General features: G+C 33.4%; 1 protein-coding gene across 3 annotated transcripts in view; it reads left to right on the top strand.

The window, feature by feature from the left end:
• The first annotated feature begins 321 nt into the window (after nucleotides 1–321).
• The window catches only part of LOC143200929 (uncharacterized), a 64401-nt gene continuing 42327 nt past the window's right edge, over nucleotides 322–22395 (top strand). For all 3 annotated transcript variants that reach the window (XR_013006850.1, XR_013006849.1, XM_076411724.1), the window contains exon 1: nucleotides 322–1339. Coding sequence is in view for 1 of the 3 variants with exons in the window: in XM_076411724.1 (XP_076267839.1) it covers nucleotides 614–1339 (726 nt within the window). In the remaining 2 variants the exon portion in view is untranslated. The remainder of the gene's footprint in view (nucleotides 1340–22395) is intronic.

The following is a 22395-nucleotide window of genomic DNA, read 5'->3' as shown; positions in this document are numbered from 1 at the left end:
ACATCATCAGGAACTTTCTTAATATTTTTATATATCACAGATATTTTGCTAAAAAGTAAAATAGGCAATTAATATTAATTTTATTTGACTTTATGTTAACGTCTTCTTGAGATGGTAAAAGTTTTGAAACGCTTTTTCGTTTCATAGAAGTTTCAAAAACAAGGTATTAAATAGAAATATAATCAGTGTATATTCTAAAGATAGAATGCGTTTAAAGGGTACTGTATATGTTAAAAGGCCAGCTTGATCCCACCATATGTCACTGCGAATAAAAAAAACGGACCAGAGGAAAGAAAAAAAAGTTTAATCACGACCGCGTTCGCTCGAATCCGATCGCCAGACGGCGAATGCAGAGTGCGCCAGCTTCTCGCGCATTTATTCAGATTGGGTCTGAGGCAACTGACTCGGAGGATCGTCGGCCAGACGGGCTCAGTTCGTTTTTTCGTTCACGCTTGTAGTTGTGCAGCGCTCGACTCGACGATTTCGGCTTCTTGGTCGGCATCGCGTCGTTGTTCCCCCCTCTGGACTCTCCGCATTCCACACGCTCGACCTTTCGCCGCCGGTAGCCGTTTTTGCTTTTGTTGCCGCTCGCCCCAAGAGCCGATAAACCACCATGCCTGAAGAAACCGAAACGGTCAATGGTAGCCCGGTACCAGAACAGAAATCGGACGCTGAACATGGTTCCGAAGGACAGACCAACGGTCAAACCGTCGAATCCGAACCCAGCCATGAAGAAGTCGACGTTTGTACGCTAAAAGCGAAGATCATCGCTGAAGGTGAGACTATCGAGGCACCCGTTTGTCCCTTGGTGAAGGAAACTGAACCGGAACAAGCAGTTTCCGATCTAGTGGAGGAAACCCTTAATAACTCAAACGAGAGCAACGGAACTGCGCTGGAGGAATCTCCTCAAGAAACAGTCCCTGCAGTCGAAGCTGAACAGACGGTCGTTGAAGCGGTTCAAGACGAACCGGAACCAGTTCCTAGCGAGCCCGAGACCCAACAAGAAAGTGCCAAAACTCCTGAACCAGAAGTGCCCCAGCCGGAAGAACCAGAACCAATTTCGGAACCGGCACCCGAACCCGTAGCTATTCAGCCTCGCGCCGTACCTTTGGAAATCAGCAAACCCGTATCAAACGGACAAACCAACGGTGATCACGTCGAGTTAAAACCGGAAGAAACTGACGAAGACCCTAGTACCAAAGCCAAAGTTTTAAATGGTACTATCGCCAACGAACTTAAGACTGAAGACTATAAGCTTCCAGAAGTTGTAGAGGTCAAAAAGCATTTCGAACAGGTCGAGTCGTCAGCCCCTGGTGATGCCCCTCAGCTACCCAGAAAGGTAAGTGAGAACAGACACTTTTGGCAAGAAAGTAATTTTGTTGTGTGTTATAAAAACTGATATTACTTTCTTGCCACCCCAATAATGAAAAAACACTTGACATCAGGTGACAAGAAAAACGGCCAGGTTTTGTCGAAATTCTTCACATAATTCTTCTTTAATTTTCTGTATTTCAACTTAACTCTTTTATTTCATATATTTTATACTTAGACTTTAATTTTAATATATGAACAATGAAATATAGGCTTATCTTCTATAGAACTCATACATTGTGCTATTATCTCTAATATTTTACAAACATTATAAATCTATTTTTAAATAATGTTTAACCGAAAACTGATTCGACAAAATTCCCTATTCTTATTTTCACGTTCAATTGTCTATCTATTTGATATTAATATTTTGAAATTAAAAAGAAGAATATTTATTATACGAAATATAAACCGGTCGATGTAAAACGATTTTTTTAATACCGATTTATTTATTGATTTTTTTATACATACAGAAACACATAATAAAAACGAAATGGTATATATAGTTTCGATTTTGACACTGTCATTTTTAGGGCTAATGAAGTTAAAAAAATGGGGTTAAGATTTTCAGTATATGTCATTTAGAAAACATTTTGAGAGTCGCTGATCTCAGACCATCGGGAATTCCCGATGCGTCTTCTGTGATATCGACCTTTTGTTAGGATACTGACCTTGGTTATTGCGAATAACGTTTCAGCTATGTCCTATACGTTAAGGAACTTTATATCTAGGAAACTATACGATTTATATATATTTTTTATCTTTTTTTTTAATTGATATGAGGTAGGATGATACATAAATATTATAAATTTGGTTAAAAATAGATGATGATTCGAAAATTTTTGATCAATGCCTGTCTGCACGCATCGATCGCTCCATTCTGCCCATCCCGTGTGGATTCGCACTGAAACTTTTGAACGGTGCTGTATATGCGACGTCTGCTGCAGGTTAAAAGATACCGATCATTATTTTCAGTCGAATTGGTCGGGGAAAGGGGGCGTGCGTTTTCCATGACTTGTTCCCTATCCATGTCGCGACAAATTCTCATCGTCCACCTTTTGTTTCCTCTAGAACAATGATACTATTGTCGTTCTTGATTCGACAGCCTGTCAAAGACGTAATTAATCGATTTTCCCGCTGTCTAACTCAACAGCGATAAAAATCAGTGATATTTCCAAGATTGTTTTATAATAATATCCTCGCGATATTGGTAATAAGATTTATTACCTTTTGCGAAACGATCGATAACACCTAATATTTGGCATATGTGAAGTTCACGCCAATCACGGTGATTAATTCGTTATAATCGACATGCACATACAATTATTTATTTTTTCCCTGTCTTATAATTCAATACTTCGTAATCTATCCCAAGGAGCCCATTAATAAATTAGCCCGTCTTCAGATAATCCATACAATAAAAAACAAAACTGAAATAAACTGGAAGGGTGTGCCAATATCATATAATACACACAGTGTTGTTAGCTTTATTTTTTTTCCCCTATTGATATCTGCTGAAATAAGTATCAGATTAAGTACACATTAATTTTGGATAGTGTTAAATATAATTAAAATATTAAAGGCTGACATTAGCAGTTACTTGAATATCTTCGTATAATTTAAATAGATTTATTCATAATATATTTTAAGGATGTGTAAATTTAAAGTTAATAAAAAATTATTGTTAAATTATAAATTGACTTATAAGACAACATAAAACAAAAGCAAGAGGGGATAATAAAACAGTATTGTGTTGAAGGTGATGAAATGAATGAATTAAATTAATTGAAAGTCATAATTAAACTAACGAATTAAGAAAGTTTCTTAGCGATTTACTTAGTTTCTTAGCGAAGTACGAAATTTATTGGTGAGATGGTGCGAATGAAAATGTTTTTTTAGGTTATTGTCACGTTTTTTTTAATCTTTGACCCATTTGGATGATTTTTTTGGGTGTGTTTACGTAGATTCCAGAATAGTTTAGATTCACAACCGGACTCTATGGAGGCACTGCGATACGGTTCCAGGATTTTCTAAAAATATTTTCAAAATTTTTCCATTATAAGAATATATCACAGTAAAATCACTAATTGGATGTAATGGTGAACATTTTATAGAATTTATTTATTGTTCAAACAAAAAGCCAGTGTTCGTACAAGACATCTGTTGGCTCCGCTAGTATCATATAAAATATTATAAATATTCCTATTCAGTAACCATTTTGTTCGTTGCAAGAATTCTTAACCCAATATATGACATCGACTATTAAATGAATTTATTTTTATTGTGGCTAAGAACAATGAGATGTTAAAATATTCTGTGTCTGATTATGAAATCAAGAAACTACATGTGTTGGAATAATTTTCATGTATTAAGGATAATTATTTATAGAATTTATTTCACGAGATTGTTGTAACGACTTGCATCAAATAATATTGTTTATAATTTATAGATTATAATGAAACTGAACTACATATAAACGTATTTTTTAGCGATATTGTTGTAATTGATGAAATAATCAATCAAGTCGGTCAATATATCGTTGATGTTGACATGTAATGGTATTGTGATCCAGTTATCGGATAGTATAACCGTAAAATATGACCTTTCATCATTTATTTTTATAGCCAGTAAAAATTGCGTTTAGTTCAATGTCTTTTATTAACTTCATAATTCTTCAACGTTACAAAATAAATAAAATTTCTTCGGTAGATCGTCAATATGTCCCTAATATTATGTTATGTTATCTTAGTTTGATTATCTCTTCCTTTTCGATGATATTTTAGGTTAAGTAGTAAGTGGAAAATATAAATTGAAACAAATATTCTTTTCATAGCCCTCTGATCTTATACTTATTTATGTCATTCTGGTAATAATTTTTAAATTGGGATCTTTTTTATGGAATTTAAAGTTTTCTGATAATACTTTTCGTTGTTACATTCACTATATGTTAAATATTCGTTTGTGACAAGAGTGACTGTTTCTTCTTCTACTTTGGAATTGGCACAAACTGTTTGAAACGAATATTTTGAATTTTATTTATGCGAAATAGTATCGTTCTACCTGGACAACGAATTATTACGTGCAAAATAATTTTGTTGACGCAAAGGTTTAGTAAAAAATAGTTGAGTCACATCATCACATGATAGTCATGTTTATGCATATAAAAAGATTAGAAGCTCAAGATATATCAGCATTACAATTGTAATTGCAATAAACAGTTTCCTTTTATTGTTTTAATTTCGACACAGGCTTATATAACAACATTTTAGTTTTTAAGTTTTCCGTTTTAAAATATTTCGTAACTGGTCCATCATAATCTCGAAAATTATTGCAGGTGGGTCATAAAAGATCTAGTGTTGAATTGATAGTGATGGGTATTTGTAATTCAATTACTTCTTAGAATGTAATTTGTATTTCGTATTTTAAATACATTTTTTTAATGAATTACATCTTACATTAGATATGTTTAGTACAATCTTAATTTACAAATTAATTTATTACTACTGCTCTGTTGTACTTATATACAGATCATACATCAGTATGTATTTCCCTAATTAGAATAAAACTAAACAAGTTGATATGGTTTGGTTCGCTTCAATCTTCTGATTTCCTTGCGTGTTGTCCAGTGTATGTATTGCTTCCACGGTGCTGCGATTTAGCAACCTTATTTCATGTTTTAAGGCAGAATCTTAGATCACTTCGTAAATCCTTTTGATTTGGAGGCCATTGTGCCGCCACAGAATTTTGTTTTCTATGCCTTGGATTACTAGTTGGTTTGATGTTTTAATACAACCCCATATTTGTACCCCATCGGTCCAAATTGGCTCTATGATTGACTGATTAACCAATATCTTTGATTTTACGTTGAGAATATCGTTGAGAATTAACCAGCACAGTTGTTTGACTTTGAATTTAATCTGCTCTGCTTTCTGTCTTACATAATGTTTCTAATTTAATCTACCATCGAGATGTTTAAAATACATGGGAGATAATATTTTGTAATAATAATTCTATTTTGTATTTCAATTAAAGCAAAGCATGTATTTTGACCAGCTCTGGGTTGATGAAAGAGTTTAAGAGTTCAGTGTATTGCTTTATTAACATTTTCTAAAGAAGTAGATAATCGAAACATTTTACAATGTAGCTCCAACGGCATTAAAGGTAGATCATGTTTGAATTCTGATTTGTGGAGAGTACCTTATTTTGTTTCAAATTTAGCGTAACTACTTTGTTAACAGGTCAATTGAAAAGTCCCCGGCCTACCATAGTAAAACACATTTTTTGGCGAAATTAGTTTTTTCAACATAATTCCCTTCAAGGGTGATACACTGATTATAGCGACCCTCCAACTTTTGATGCCATTTTTGTAGTACGATTTGCGATTTGCTTCAAAATAGGCCTCAGTTTCGGCGATCACCTCTTCATTCGATGAAAATTTCTTCCTGGCGAACATTCTTTTGAGATCTGAGAACAGGAAATGGTCGCTGGAGGCCAGATCTGGAGAATACGGTAGATGAGGAAGCAATTCGAAGCCCAATGCGTGGATTTTTGACACGGTGCATTGTCTTGGTGAAGCAGCACTTTTTCTTCAAATGCGGCCGTTTTTTGGCGATTTCGTCCTTCAAACGGTTCAATAATGATATGTAGTAGTCGCTGTTGATGATCCTTCCTTTTTCAAGTTAGTCAATGAAAATTAATCCATGCGCATTCCCACGCTTTGGAGCGGGTTCATCGTGTGCAGTCCACTCGGATGACTATCGTTTCATTCATCGTCACATATCGACGCAAAAACTCGGGTTTATTACGCTTTATCATCTTCAAACACTCCTCCGAATCATAAATTCGTCGTTGTTTTTGGTCAAAAGTGAGCTCGCGCGGCACCCACTTTGCACAGAGCTTTCTCATGCACAAATATTCGTGAATGATATGATGTACACGTTCAGTTAATATCTTTAGAGTGTCTGTTATTTCATTCAATTTCAATTTACTTCACTGCGTTCACCGTCTTCACCACGTCTAAACTTAGCATACCAATCCTTGATGGTTGATTTTTCTGGGGCAGTGTCCGGAAACTCGGCATCAAGCCAAGTTTCTGCTTCAACTGTATCTTTTCGCTTCAAAAAGCAATATTTTATCAACACGCGAAATTCCTTTTTATCCATTTTTTTTTCACAATAACAAAAGTTGCATCACTCAAAATGCTATAATTCACAAATTAATGATCCGGCAGCGGTCAAATTTATACACGCATCTTTTGAGGGTTATGGCTAACTAAAAAACATATGGATTTAATTCTAGTAGTATCTATGTGTCAGGCCGGGCCGGTTCAATTAACCTGTTACACTTCACACCAGAAACAGTCACACTTCTTTAAAAGTGTATGGTTAAAATGCCTCAGATTTTTCTCGAAAGATTTATCCCATTGGGAAACAAGTGAAAGTTGGAACTTATTTATTTTATCTTATATATCTTATATTTTAAACGATCTTATATATTTACAATGAAGCAATTTCATTTGTGCAGTAACATGTGAATATTTGGACAACACTTGGACGTATGCTGCGCACATGAAAGCTACTGCGATCCGTGCGAAAAAAAAAACGAAATCGACCAGCTGTCATTACAGGCATGGCCAACTGAGTTTTATCCGTTATAGATAATTAACCATACCGGTTTGCTAGGTTCAATGGGGATTTTGTACAGCTTTTGCATTATGTATCGCCAGTGTATCGATATAAATATGTATAGGAACCGATTCCTGCAACACGGTGTGTTTACAACAAAAGCCTTCGCGAATTCGGAATCTCGCCTCCTCCTTCTTCTTCTTCTTCTTCGTCCTGGTAGTCGTGCTGGCACTCGTTTAAAACTCGTTTAAGACGGCATATTTTCGGCCTTTCGTAAACCGAGCGACGGACGCTTTCGGAACATTTTAATTGACTGAAGAAGAACAGAAACCAGAAAGCAGAATTTGTAATGGAGGCAGGTCACCGCACACATGTTCAAATATTTTTGTTTCGCGTTTTTTAAGAGCATGTATTCCATGAGCCGGCATAAATAAATTCAAAATTAATGGATGTTTCATGTGGTTTATAACGATGAATAGAAAAGGGTACCGCAATATCCAGTCGGTAATACGTGACAGCTCTCAAGCTATTAGATGATTGATATTGATATGTTCTACACAGTTTACATATAGCGCTAGATACAGATTTATCTACAACGCAACGGCCAGTATTCATTCACATTTTCCTTCTTAAGAAACGCTTTTTAATTGAATTGAAATAAACTAAGCTCATATTTCAGTCAGATGTACAACTAGACTGGAAGTTGGAAAATACAGTTTAATAGCTCCCAATCTGTCCATGTGTATTTTGCGTTGCGTCGAAATGACAAAAACCAAATTATATCTCTTGATGGATACCTATTTTCTCAAGCAGAATCAGCTAAATACCTTGGAATACATCTCCATGGTAGTTTAAACTGTTACATCATGTTAGACAAAAAGCAGAGTAGATTAGACTCAAAGTCAAGCAACTGTACTGGTTAATTGGAAGATACTTTCAACTTGACCTAAAATCAAAGAGATTGGTCTATTAGTCAATCATAAAGCCTATTTGGTCCTATGGAGTGCAAATATGGGATTGTACTAAAACATTAATAATCTAAAGCACCCAAAACAAAGTTCTACAACGTTCTACGTTTAGATTTATTTTAATTTGCGAAATACATACTGATGTATTAATTAAAATATTTGAGTCTCATATCTCAAATAGTCCAACCACTTTTTAATTATTTGTCAATTCACCTTACCATTACTTTGATGGATGATATCCTTATGCATTAAATACATTCACAAAAATAATCTTCCGTCAAAGTAACCCACTTGCTCACACAGCTCAAGAAATCCTCACCAAAATCGTTGAAATACTATATAAACGGTTTCAACATCGAGTTTATTCACCAGATTTAGTACCCTCTGACGTCTATTTTTTACACCTCAAACAGTTCTACGATCAGTTGCTACAATCCAGTAACTTTTTTTTTATTTTAAAAATACATGACACCCATATCACAACTAATTATTCAGTATCTAGTAGTTTTTCCTTTAATATTGTTTTTAAGTTGCATATCTAAGATTTTAAATCCAAACTTAATTAGCTTCTGATGGGTGTACTACCACTGGTGCACTCTACGTAAGTTTAAAATACGGCATAGTCTTCACAATACTAATTTGTTTATAGTATAAGTTTGTAGATGTGAGTAAATCCACTATTGTCGAGCAGTTGTAGTATTTAGACGTTTTTATGTTTACACAATCTCTCTAGGTGCTTTCTTGCAAACTGTTTGATTTCTCTGACCTAACTCTTGCTGTAATCTAACAATGCTGCGAAATAATTTGTTTTGATAAACTTGGATCAAAACGATATTGAATTTCTTTGTGGAACCCCATAGTTACACATAGTAGGTCCGCACTGGCTTCAAGATCTGTTTATATAATAACAATCTGTTGTGGAGTAATAATTCGAAATGTCATCCAAGCAGCCACAACTTTTTTTAAGCCTCGATTCTTTTGTTTTGTTTGTTGTTTTTTACTGTTTGTTTTGTGTTGTTTGTTGTTATTTTTATAAAAAAGAACACTATGAAACAAATGAAATTCAATTCAATTCAACTGCCAATAAAAAGTTATTTAAGAGTTCTTCATGATTTCTGACGAGTTTGGAGTGTTCTTCGACAATATTCAATAATACACCCTTCAACGCCTCTGTAAAAGTAGATATTACCAGGGAAGATCAACGCTTTTCCATACATACCCAAGTATTTCGTTTTATTGACAATTTCTATCTATATTCTATACAATAAAACAATGTACGTCATCAAAATATATGATGTCATCACGTCGCAATGTTGCCGCGTTAACTTAGAATTTGGGTTTGCCACATTTGCCGGCTATTATCACTAAAGTTCTGATGAGTTTAGTAGACAATTTGACAACCCTGCCGACCAGTACCAATACAAATCGAATTTTATAGACTGATTCGGTTACATGTTCCGACGTATCAGCCAGTATTCTTTCGCTTTTTAATTAGGGTAAAATGAGAAGGAAAAATCCGAGTTTAAATCGAATTATATATTTTTACAAACTGCAATTGGCAGTGTATTCGACATCATCTATGACCTGCATTGACTGTTTTATTGGACGGTCTATAGGTATTACTGATTCCAAATTATCTCTTATCTGCAGTTACATATTCCAATTTCTCTTCAATCCAATTTCTTGCTGATGATTTGCTGTCATTACTGAATTTGACCACAAGCATCCATTCTCTAAATCAAACAGTATATCTTAGTAGCATAACAATAAAGCTATATAAATAAATATAATAAACTTTTGTTTATCAAATTACATCTAACCTTGTTCAAAGTTCACAGTATAGTTCTGATATTGTCAACATGATGGCACTGCTAAAAATAACATTTAGCTAATTTTGACGTAATTTTTACATTAATTATATTCAAACATAATTATAAAATCTTTTCCCAAAATAAAATCAGTCTTATCTGTTACTGAAGTTCAACTTTTACGTGTTTACAATTATTAGTGTGTACATAGTATCTATACACAATAATAATACAATAAAAAAACTTACGAAATTTAATATAATTCAGATTACAAGATCCTGATTTTCTTATGGCTTGTTATTAAATATGTTCTGAAAATTACCAGTATAAAGACAATTAATTTTAAATGTCAAAGAAATATCTTGAAACCCGCCAATATGTTTCTAAAATATCATGTTCTTCCGTTCTTATGTTTTTTTACAAAACGATAAATAATGTTTATCTGTTGATAACTTAAGTGTTGATTCATGTTAGACAAGTTATTTTCTTTGTTAATCACCCCGATTAAGTCAACGATGAAGACGAATTTGTTACCAAATTCATGAGTTATACATTATTCAGTCGCTAACATCGAGAGATCAGACTATAGGTACAAGCTGTTGATCTGATTGGGCGTTGTATAGAAAAGCGCGTGAAAGACACCTCATGCTCGTACGTAGGTGGAACCTTAAATAAGATCGAGACCGAAACAGCCTTCGAGACAAATGCAGTTTTGTTGCTTTTAACAAGGTTCGCTTAAGAAGGTCAAACGACATATGGGATTTTACTAAAATCGGATTAAATAGCCGAGCGATAAATTACTGAATTGTGTTCTCTGTTTTTACATTATGTCGATAATTACATTAAAATTTAACAAAACGACGTATTGTTTGGTTTTTTATTACCTAACCTTAAAATAAAACGTCACTGGATACATATGATTTTCTAAACTTGGATTCCAGTTCCAGTTCAGTCCACACAGGGACGCCTGGAATGCGTACTAAATTTCTAGAATCCACAAATTAATCGAAAATATTCTTTTAAATTCAAGTTTTATATATACTAAAAGTACTATCAAGAACTTTTTATAAATATTTAATTTTAAATAATTTTAATTATTAGAAAAAAAAAGAAAAGAAAATAAAATATGTACGGTTACAAATCTAATTAAGTTATCAATTTATAGACATTATATTACAAAGTAACAGCAAGAACTTTTTATAAACATTAAATACAAATATTGGATTTTGAAATAATGTTTATTAAGGGAGAAAAAATGAAAAATCAATATGTACGATAACAAAACATAATTTATTTATCTATATATATATACATTCAATATATATTATATACACATATCTATGTAAATACCTATGTACACATACCATCTCTCACTCTTTCATGTCTTATAAATTCCAGATCGATTGCCAATTAATATCAATTAATTTGCTATTGTATTAAATCAAATTCGAAACATTTAATTAAATAATAGAACATATAGTCGCCTGGACGAAATTTCCTCAAATGCCTATTCGGTGGTTTGACAATATTCACAACTCGATCGCATGCAAATGTCAACGTCGTAGAATGACGCGAAACCTGTCGAAGGTAACCGAGTACCGACAATGCGCCACTGAAAGTAGCGACTGTTATTTTTTAACCTAAAAATAGAATACTAAACGCAAATGTTGTTATAAAATGGATATATAGAGCTTCTATTTTTTGTATTTTGTCCCAAAAGAATCTAAAAATTCACTTGCTCAGTATTCAACAAGAAAATCTTACAAACTAACATGTTTTCGTTTATTTCAATTTATTAAGCTTAAAAAGAAATCGTCAAATCGTTGAGACGCATATAAAAACGAAAACACCTATTATAAAGAATATACAATAGGTTTCAGTTCAATTATCACGAAAATATTAAAAGAAAACAACAAAGCAATATTAAATTTCGACTAGTTTTCATTTCAGCTTCGATCTGTTCCATTTAATCATCGATTATAGCGATTTTTCCGACGTTAAATTATTGTTATTTAAATGAAAGTGGTTGCAGATAAGAATAAGAACGAGACACGATCTTTATATAATCAAACGTTATTTAGTTACTTTCATTTTGTTAATTACCTTGATTAAAAAAACTGATTATTACCATGGTAACGCTCGTTTCTACGGTTAAGTTAAGGCTATATCGTTGTTATTAAATGCGATGCAGTCGATTACGAAATGTTTGTTGTTAGACTGCATTGATTTATGAGACCTTCGATCAAAAAAAGTGATGTGTACTTCAACAACATTCGACAGTAAACACTCCCAAGACTCTATGTTAAATATATGACTTTTCTCTATACAAGAGCCAGTATAGGAGGAAGAAAAGTTAGTAGAGGGCGCTGTGACTTGTATCGAGTGGGTATAAATTACCAGGGATCAAAATAAAGTTTCTCTTTTGTTCCGAGGCCATAAGTGGTGTATTAATTCCGTCCCGTCCCGAATCATAAGGTATTCGTAAAACTCTATAATATTTATCAATTTCCCAACAAAATATTTAGCTATATTAATACTTTCCATCTAATTAATACTAATTCTAATTTATTTTAAAATTAACAGGTTATGATAGATTTCTTCTTCTTTCAATTTGACATAAATTTGAGAAATTTGAATATGACTAGGGGTTTTCTATGAATGTCTAACATTGTGAAAGCATTGCTTGCCAAGATTGGTGGTCACATTTTGACATGGTTATGTATATAAAGGACCCGTTTTTAAAGGTTATTTAAGAGTTCTTGAGTATTTTTACAATCATTAAAGAAGTCCAATCAGACAGTAACAGTTTGATCTGCTTTAATTATATTGGAAGGACACAATGCTTGCAAGGCATTGAAGGCAGGATACTTTCAGTGTCTATATAGTTTTTCAGAATGGTTGAACTTTGTCACAATTCAAGATCGCCAAATTTTTGATAGCAATCTTCACGTTGGTTTCCGTCAATTTGAGATTTATGCATATCAAATGTATTTGTCATTTAGGTTGTACTAATGGTTTCAAAACATCATTCAAACATTTCAAAACTAATACCCATACCTAATAGCACTGGTGCGACAATAAAATAACACATTACAAAAAATAAATCCTGTGATACAGCTTTGACATAAACATAGTTACAGAAATATCCAATGCAATAATGGCATAATTCACCGTATTCATTGATTGCAGCATCTGTTGTTCAATGCTTCAAAATTAATTCACAGACTTACAAGTATATTCTATTAAAAACTGATTTTTTAATAACAACCACACCACAAATATAGTGGTAAAAGAAAATATGAAAATGTATTTAAGCGATGTAAGCAAACCCTTCAAATGCTTTTCTGTTATTTCTGAATTACTTTTCTTTTTGATGCGCCCACTATTTATTTATTTACGTAAGATTACTATTAAATAAGGTACATTGGATAGGGTTGCGTATGGAATGACACATTGGGTACATACGGCCTTCTTGGTACATACGCGCTCACTATCCATGACTGTTTTAAATAAAGATTTTTGTTGATCCAACATTGAATAATACGTAATTGAAGAAGTCTTTCTTTATTACAGGGGTGGTAGTGGATTTGTTGTCATGGGGTAAATATAAATCAATTAGTGTTAAATAATATGGACCCAGTTCTAATTACCGTCACCTAACATCGTCTTGTTGAAGACACACATAGTCTAAATCAATATGATCCAATATAGACCGATAGAACTTGGTAATATCACAATCATTTTTGAAGTTTTTTTTGGTCTATGATGTCTCGAACAATGAGAAGTTGTAGATGTCTTTGTTTTTTGACAATAAGATGTAGATGATCTAGGCTCAAAATGCGGAAATATCAATAATTAACCAATCAACCAATTAATGTTCGTCTGGTCGGTCGGTCCGTCGGAATGTGTGGCTGTCGTTGCGATTGTTTGTTCGAACACTCACTACCATTTTGTGGAAGGAATTTGCACGGGAACTGAAAACACTGGTTGAATAAAAACTTGTTTATTTCGTCATTGAATGATACATTTAGTCGACGGGAGAATTGACGGGATATTAGGTTAGGTAGAGGAAGTATGGTAGCGCTGTGAAAGTGGTACTGTTGCAAGGGGGTAAAGAAAAGAAAGAAAGCGAGACGTCATCGTGGTGGTCTTTTATAGCCTGGAACCGCATGGTACCAGTCCATTGTCAACTTTTGAACTTGCTGTATAATAATGCATGGTGGCCTAAACGGTAGTAACGGTCGTTTTTAATAACGATGTTTGTACTTTCGGAAAAAATTTTTTCGGACATATTTGATTAAAATAATACCATCAAACTTAATAAACTAGCTCATTGGACTCAACATAATCCAATTATGAATATTTATTGTATATTTGTTCACAATTTCATTAACAGCTTACAGTTTACAACAAGTAAAGCCATCACGTTGGTAAATAAAGCCTTTCTTCATAGGTTTGATATGAAGGATAGCAATATATTTGTAAATTTAGTTATGATATCGTTTTCTACTCATACATATCAGGTTAAATAACATAAATAAAACAGAGCACATAACAGGGAAACAACAACATGGAAACGATGATTTTCTTTAAAACATAATCGTTAGCATGAAACCAAAGTAGCTACTGTACAAAATCTGTCACGAAACACTTCACTAAGAATGGAGTAATGATAGGTATGAGTTTTCAGACAGCTATGGTTCATGACATAATAAGCCGTCTCCCCAGGTATAAGTGTACATCGATTATTATGGTAGAATTTGCTACAGATTTAGGCTTTATACTAGAAGAAACAGTTTTTTGAAAGCTCCCTATACAGATACTCAGTCATTTGCTGTACTTTAATCCCTAAATATTATATTTTAATACTTATATTTTGGTTAGGTATTCTGTATATTTTAATGTGACTATATTTATTACTTTTTATCTTACATTCATTGCTTAATTATCTTCAGAAAAAGTCAATATTTTAAAGCTTGAACTAAGTTCTATACCTAACGTTCTATGTTTAAATCGTTTAGAAAGTTCAACTTTACTATAATTTGCTTAACGCTTTCATTATTTTAAATCGTTTTCCAGTGGTATAATCAAAGATCCAGTTTTACTCTGACAGTTTAATGATATTTTCAAATGATTTTAATAATTGGTGTAGCTTCTATCATTATATCATAGAGTTAAAATTGGTAAATATATATTTTCAAACCATCTTCACGAACGACAAATAGAAGTTAGAATCTCATCGCGAGATTATAATAGTTTTTGTTGCTCTTTTTCGCATTTTTTTTTGATGGTTAGAATGCTCGCTAGGAAAAAATTTTCGTCAAATGAAGGAGTGATCGGCGAAACCGAGGCTTATTTTGAAATAAAGGGCAAATCGTACTACAAAAATGGTATCGAAAAGTGGGAGGGTCGCTATAATCAGTGTATCACCCTTGAAGGGCATTATGTTGAATAAAAAAAATAATTTTGCCAAAAAAATGTGTTAGGCCGGAGACTTTTCAATTGACCTGTTATTTCATGCTTTAAGGGGAAATATTAGATAACTTTGTAAATCCATTTGATTTCGAGGCCATCGTGCAGTTCTTCGTTGGTTACGTAACGATAAGCATTGGTAATTAATCATAGAACGTTATTTTGGCAGCGTTGTATTACTAGTTGGTTTGGTATTTTAGGTCCAACCCTATATTTGCACCCCATATTTTTGCAACCCTATATTTGTAGGTCAAAATAGGCTTTATGATTGAGTGATAAACTAATCTCTTTGATTTTAGGTCAAATCGAAAGTATCTTCCAAGTAACCAGTACAATTGCTTCATTTTGAGTCTGATCTGTTCTGCTTTTTGCTTAAGATGACGTTTTCAATTTAACATACAATTAAGATAGATGCCGAGGTATTTAGCTAATTCTGCTAAGGAATCGGGCATCCATCGAGTTATATAATTAGGTTTTTGTTATTTCGCCGTAACGCAAAATTAACATGGGCAGATTTGCAGCTATTAAGCTGTATCTTACATTTTCTAGTATATTTGTATATCCTGTTAGCGATATATCTTTTGTCATAATAACTGTGTCGTCGACAAATGTTCCAAGTACTGTTTATTTTGTTCTTGGGATATCAACAGTGTTTCGTTTAGAAATCAGGGTATGTTATTTGTTAATGCTTATTCCGTAAAAAAAATTGGGCCCATTCTTTTTGGTTTTGGAAATATTCGACCCAAGTTCTTTGGAAATAGCGATCTAAGTCAGTGCTTTGTTAGATATCAGGTCACAGTACCATTCAAGTCGCCGATAAAAGTCAGTAATGAAATATAGATCGATAAGTTAAAGATATATCCTGAAACGTTTACCACGGGTATTTCTGTTCCGATTTATGAATATATTCTGATATATAATGTTCTGATATCAAAAACCCTAACAGGTGATGTGGAAATCACTATCTCCAGCTTTTTTCGAACATATTTTTCGTTTCAAATATATGTTCATCTGTATATAACGAAAAATCATGTTGAACTTTTGGACCTTTCCCATATTTCTCGTATGTTTTCAACATTTTCTAAAAAAAATCGCAATTTAATCAAGGCATAAAAATCACGCATTTATTTTAACAATGATATAGATAAGCCAACGTCAAATAAAGGCATCGCACTGGCAAGACGCCATTGGTTGATGTTTTACGTTCAAGAATCTTATCAGGTTGAATTTAAGAGGATTTGTGCTGTGTATGACTATGACGTGGATGGAGGATTAAGATAAAAACGCCTTTTAACGTTGTGCACACACCATCCTTGCTGAGGATCTGCAAATATAGAGCACTTTCCTGTCAGTCGAATAATTACCAGATTTGGTCAACGTTCAGTTTGGCACGTTTTTAGTTATTTTTTTAAAAATATTTTCTCGTTCGTTTTATAAAATATAAAATGTTAGATAACCAAAGATGTAATGAAAGTCATTAATTACGTTTTGTACATACTTTAGAAAATATTTGAGAAAGAACTTAATATTTTCCAATGATTTTGTCTTTTCTTCATTAATTGTCAAGCCATATGACTCTGTAATACGAACTATATCATGAAGAATGCTCGAAATCTCAACATATATGTCAATGAATATAGATCAGTCTCAGAATCAATGAACTGTATCGGTTAGTCGGAAGATACTCCGAACTTAAGCTAAGATTAAAGATATTGGTTCATCAGTCAATTATAAAGCCCATTTTGGACTTATGGGGTGCAAATATGGGGTTGCACTAAAACATCAAACCTAGTAGTAATATAACGTTACCAAAATAATGTTCTTTCATTAATTACCAATGTTTAACGTTACGTTACCTACGAAGAACTGCACGATGACCCCGAAATCAAATAAATCTACGAAGTTATCCAAGATATCGTTTTAAAACATGACATAAAATTGCTAAATCATAGTAACATGGAAGCAACTGGACAACCCGAAAGAAATCAGAAGATTGAAGCGAACCGAACTTGAGAGTTGAGAATGTAACTAACCAGTACAATTATTTGATTTTGAGTCTCATCTGACCTGCTTTTTGTCTAAGAGTATGTTTTCAATTTAACCTACAATTAAGATAGATGACGAGGTATTTAGCTGATTCTGTTTAAGGAATCGCAGGTTGTATAATTAAGTTTCGGTCGTAACGCAAAATTAACATAGACTTATTTGTAACTATTAAGCTGCATTTTCCAGCATCTAGTATATTTATAGGTTTTATTCACTGCCATTTGTACTTTTTCCACAGTCAGAGATATATCTTTTGTCATAAAAACTGTGTCGTCAGCAAATATTTCAAGTAGTGTTTCTTTTGCTCTTGAGATATCAGCAGTGTATCGTTTAGAAATCAGGGTGTGTTATTTAGTATTTATCTGATACCTTAGTCCCAGGTTAATTTAGATGCTGCGCTGGTCCTTTTTCTCTTCGTTTCCAAAACTCTCTTAACCTATTTTGTTTCTTTCACGAGAAGAATATTACTATTAAATTAATTTGTAAATTAAGATTGAACTAAGCATATCTAATATAAGATATAGTAAGAAAAAAATCACCAAACAGTAAATCATTCAAGAAGTTTCTAGCATCATATTGAACGCCATGTCAATGACACACAATGATTGATGAATACGTAGTTGATACGTTTCCAAATATCTCTTAAGGTGATAGATCGGTAAAACGAAATAAATCAACGTCCACGAATAAATTTTCGTTATTCGAATGTAATTGTGATCGCTACTCGATTAAGTCAGATTAAAAATCCCGGAACTTAACACGAGAACTTACGATTTGTGGTAATAACAACCGTAAGCGTCTTGAAAATCAGTTTTAATTAATCGATAAACGTTCAGATTAGCGAAATCTACTCGAACAATAAAGGACGGTTAATTTGAAATTGATAAATTGCAATAAAGTTAATCCATCAAAGCTCGAAATGATAAGCTGTCTACAATTTAAGTGATCATTGATTAAATATATCACGTATCATTTTTGAATAACGAATGTATTATTGGTGATTTATTTCCTGTGTGGAAATGTTGAGAAAAAAACAACGATCGATTATCTGAATAACTAAGTGAAACAATACAATGTGTCGACTAAATAGGATGTCTACATATCCAAATAAATACACTACTATGTTTATAATGATATATTATTATTTAATAGTGGCTCCTGGAAATTTGTGTATTAAGGGGCTATACTAGTCTAGAAATTTTAAAACTGATTTTTTTATATTCTCAACCATTTAATAATATGCCCTTAAGAGGTTGTTTTAAAATTTAAATTATTTTCGATATATAACGATTTATTCGATAGAGAAGTATCACACCAAGATCTTAAGTAAATGAGTTTAATAGAACTTGAGACATCATATCAACCGTCTCGGAAAAAGTAGTTTCGATGAAAATGCCTTTAAGTTTAATTTTTAAACGTCGTGGTTTAGATGCCACGTTACTAAAAGTGAATTATGGCTGTAAAAACATGTTAGTAATTCAAGCTTTGATTTTATATTTCGGGAATTGGCAACACTGTTGTCATGTGAGTCCATCTGACGGTTCCATCGTAAAGTTTGACATTTTTGATGATATACGTACTCAGAACATTTTGTCGCACGGACGCTATTTGTTTATTTTATATTTAGTTGAAAGTTTCGTCTCGGCAAAAAAATGGAATTGAATGGTGAACATTTTCGTGCGATGATTTTTTTACGATTTTCGACGTGGATTATCACAAAAAAAGTGCATCAATCAACTTAATTTGACTTTTGGCGATGAAGCTCCATCAAAAACCACCGTGTATCACTGGTTTGGTGAATTCAATCGTGGTCGCAGTTCGCTGTCCGACGAGTTTCGTTAAGGTCGTCCAAAATCGGCTGTTGTGCCAGAAAACATCAATGTTGTGTGCGAAATGATACAGCAAGATGGTCATGTCACCTATTGTGAGATTGAGGCATCCCTAATTATTATGTTCGCATTGGATCCCACACAATTTGACAATCCCTCAAAAAAAGGCTCGTGTCGATTGGTACAAAGAAATGCTTAAGAAATTCAATCGCGGTGCTTCGCAAGACTTTTATAAAATCGTGACAGGTGACGAATAATGGATATATTCGTATGAGCCTGAAAGTAAGCAGCAGTCGACTGTATGGGTGTTCCAAGATGAACCAAACCAAATGAAATTTCAAATTAAAATTCCAAATGAAACCAACAAAAGTTGTTCGCGCACTTCAAAGAAAATGGTGCATATTGCAGCAGTGCCTCTAGAGGATTGTGGAACAGTAAATTCTGATTGGTACACAAGCGTTGGTTTGCCAGAAGTGAAATAAGGAAAACAAACAAGAGACGCCGGATTGTTCTTCATCATGACAATGTGAACTCTTAAACAAGAGAATATTTGAGCACTCAAAACATCGAATTGATGGGTTATCCGCATTACAACCCTGATTTGGCACCCAATAACTTCTTTTTGTTCCCATCCGTAAAGAATAAACTGCGTGGTCAACGATTTTCACCGCACGAAGAAGCTATTGAAGCGTTCAAAATGTTTTGAAGATACCTCATTCGGAATGGAATAAATGCTTTGAAAATTGGTTTAAGCGTATGTAAAAGTGTATCGATCATCGTGGCGAAACCTTGAAAAAAATATATTCGCAGCTTAACTATTTGTTTTTTTTTCCTATTCCCGAAATATAAATAGTGACGCTCGTAATTATAATTATTAATCTATGAATTCAGAGTAGGAATAACAAAAAAATATTATTTTAAACAAACAATATGAGTTATCTCTACCATCCGAAAGGTCGATTTGGTCACACGAGTGTGTGGGTAATTCGACGAATTCGATTCGAAATCTTTTATTCGACAGAAATGTCCAAACCATTGCAATATGTGTCTTTAGATTTTCAAATGTTTTACCGATTCACAGATTGTTGAATGTTAATCGAATTATTTCATATCTAACTTGATATCGGAGGAAAAAATGTAGTATTTGCTTTAGGCATCGCATTTGACAGGCTCAAAGCTTACAGATATCAGAAACTAACAGTGTCTTTATATTGGAGCCACTTAAAAGGATTTTCAAGTGTTTGAAATAATTTTAATTGGATTTTAGCTTTGATAGTAATATTTGCTCTCTTCCACACGCAATCTTCTCCAAAATCGGCTGTTGTGCCAGAAAACATCAATGGTGTGTGCGAAATGATACAGCAAGATGGTCATGTCACCTATTGTGAGATTGAGGCATCCCTAATTATTATGTTCGCATTAGATCCCACACAATTTGACAATCCCTCAAAAAAAGGCTTGTGTCGATTGGTACAAAGAAATGCTTAAGAAATTCAATCGCGGTGCTTCGCAAGACTTTTATAAAATCGTGACAGGTGACGAATAATGGATATATTCGTATGAGCCTGAAAGTAAGCAGCAGTCGACTGTATGGGTGTTCCAAGATGAACCAAAGCAAATGAAATTTCAAATTAAAATTCTAAATGGTTCCAAATCAAACCAACAAAAGTTGTTCGCGCACTTCAAAGAAAATGGTGGTTGTTGAATGTTAATCGAATTACTTCATTTCTAACTTGATATCGGAGGGGAAAATGTAGTATTTGCTTTAGGCATCGCATTTGACAGACTCAAAGCTTACAGATATCAGACACTAACAGTATCTTTATATTGGAGCCACTTAAAAGGATTGGCAAAACAAGGGTTTGAAATAATTTTAATTGGATTTTAGCTTTGATAGTAATATTTGCTCTCTTCCACACGCACTCTTCTCCTGCTTCACTGATTCCAAATACTTGAAGTCCTGCACTTGCTTTGACTCGAAGCCGTTGAGATTTATAATAACACTTTTATCCACCGGTTGTCAATACTTTGGTCTTACTACAATACATTGATTCATTGATTCTCAAGCCGTATTGCTGTGCTAATATAGAGAATATGGTGTTATCATCAGTGTACATCAGATCGGTTAAGAAGTTTATAGCATTATGTTAAATCCCACATATATTTTATATAAGTTTCATTGTTAAAGAGCAGTGGATAGGCGACATGTTTTTGGCAAACACTGGATTGAATTTCAAATGGATTTAACAAATCACTTCGTACTCGAACACTAGCTCGAGCTAACATAAATGAAAACAAGGAAAATCACTAAAAATGACCTTGCAAACGATTGCATGCCTTTCAAGTCTGACACTTTCCTCTACAAAATGATGGAGCGCGAAAATGTTGTCTACACAACCACGATTCTGTCTAAATCCTTCTTGCTCATCTCAGTTTTTTTTTCATTTCAATCTCTTTGAAATCTCATTTGTATAATTTTCTCATTTATAATACTTTTCCAACAATTAGTAGAGGACTTATTCCTCCATAGTTTTTGCAGTCTTTACTTTTTTCAATGTGCATTTTTTTATACTGACGAATACTGATCTTACATTTGATATGCTTAGTACAATCTTAATTTATAAACTAATTTATTACTACTATTCTGTTGTACTTACATTAATATACAAGCAAGGCATGTGCGGGACTAATAAAACATTATGTATTTCCCAATATGTATTATGTATAGTATAAAACTAATCTACTTAAGCTAAACTTAAAAATACACTTATACACTAAACTAGTTCGTGTGGCTTGGTTCGCTTCGATCTTCTGCTTTCCTGCGTGTTGTCCAGTAGCTATATTGCTTCACGTCACTGTGATTTAGCAAACTTACTTCATGTTTTAGTGCGAAGTCTGGAATCACTTCGTGTATTCGTTTGATTCCAAGGTTATGGTGCAGCTCTTCGTTGGTTACGTAACGATAAGCATTGGTAAATAATCGTAAAACTTTGTTTTGGGTGCGTTGGATTACTAATTGGTTTGATGTTTTAGTGCAACCCCAGTTTTGCACCCCATAGGTCCAAATAGGCTTTATGATTGACTGATAACCTGATCTCTTTGATTTTAGGTCAAGTTGAGAGTATCTTCCGACTATCCAGTACAGTTGCTTGACTTTGAGTCTAATCTGCTCTGCTTTTTCTCTGACATGACGTTTTCACTTTAACCTACCATCCCGATATATTCAGTTCGCCGCAATGCAAAGTTAACATGGATAGATTTGGAGCTATTAAATTCT

This window comes from Rhynchophorus ferrugineus, unplaced genomic scaffold, assembly GCF_030347505.1.
Source record: "Rhynchophorus ferrugineus isolate W39M unplaced genomic scaffold, kcgeb_rfMv2 rfM8, whole genome shotgun sequence".
NCBI classification, from domain to species: Eukaryota; Metazoa; Arthropoda; class Insecta; order Coleoptera; family Curculionidae; genus Rhynchophorus; species Rhynchophorus ferrugineus.
The sequence above is the reverse complement of the archived record's forward strand: the minus strand, read 5'-3'. Positions and strand labels throughout refer to the sequence as shown.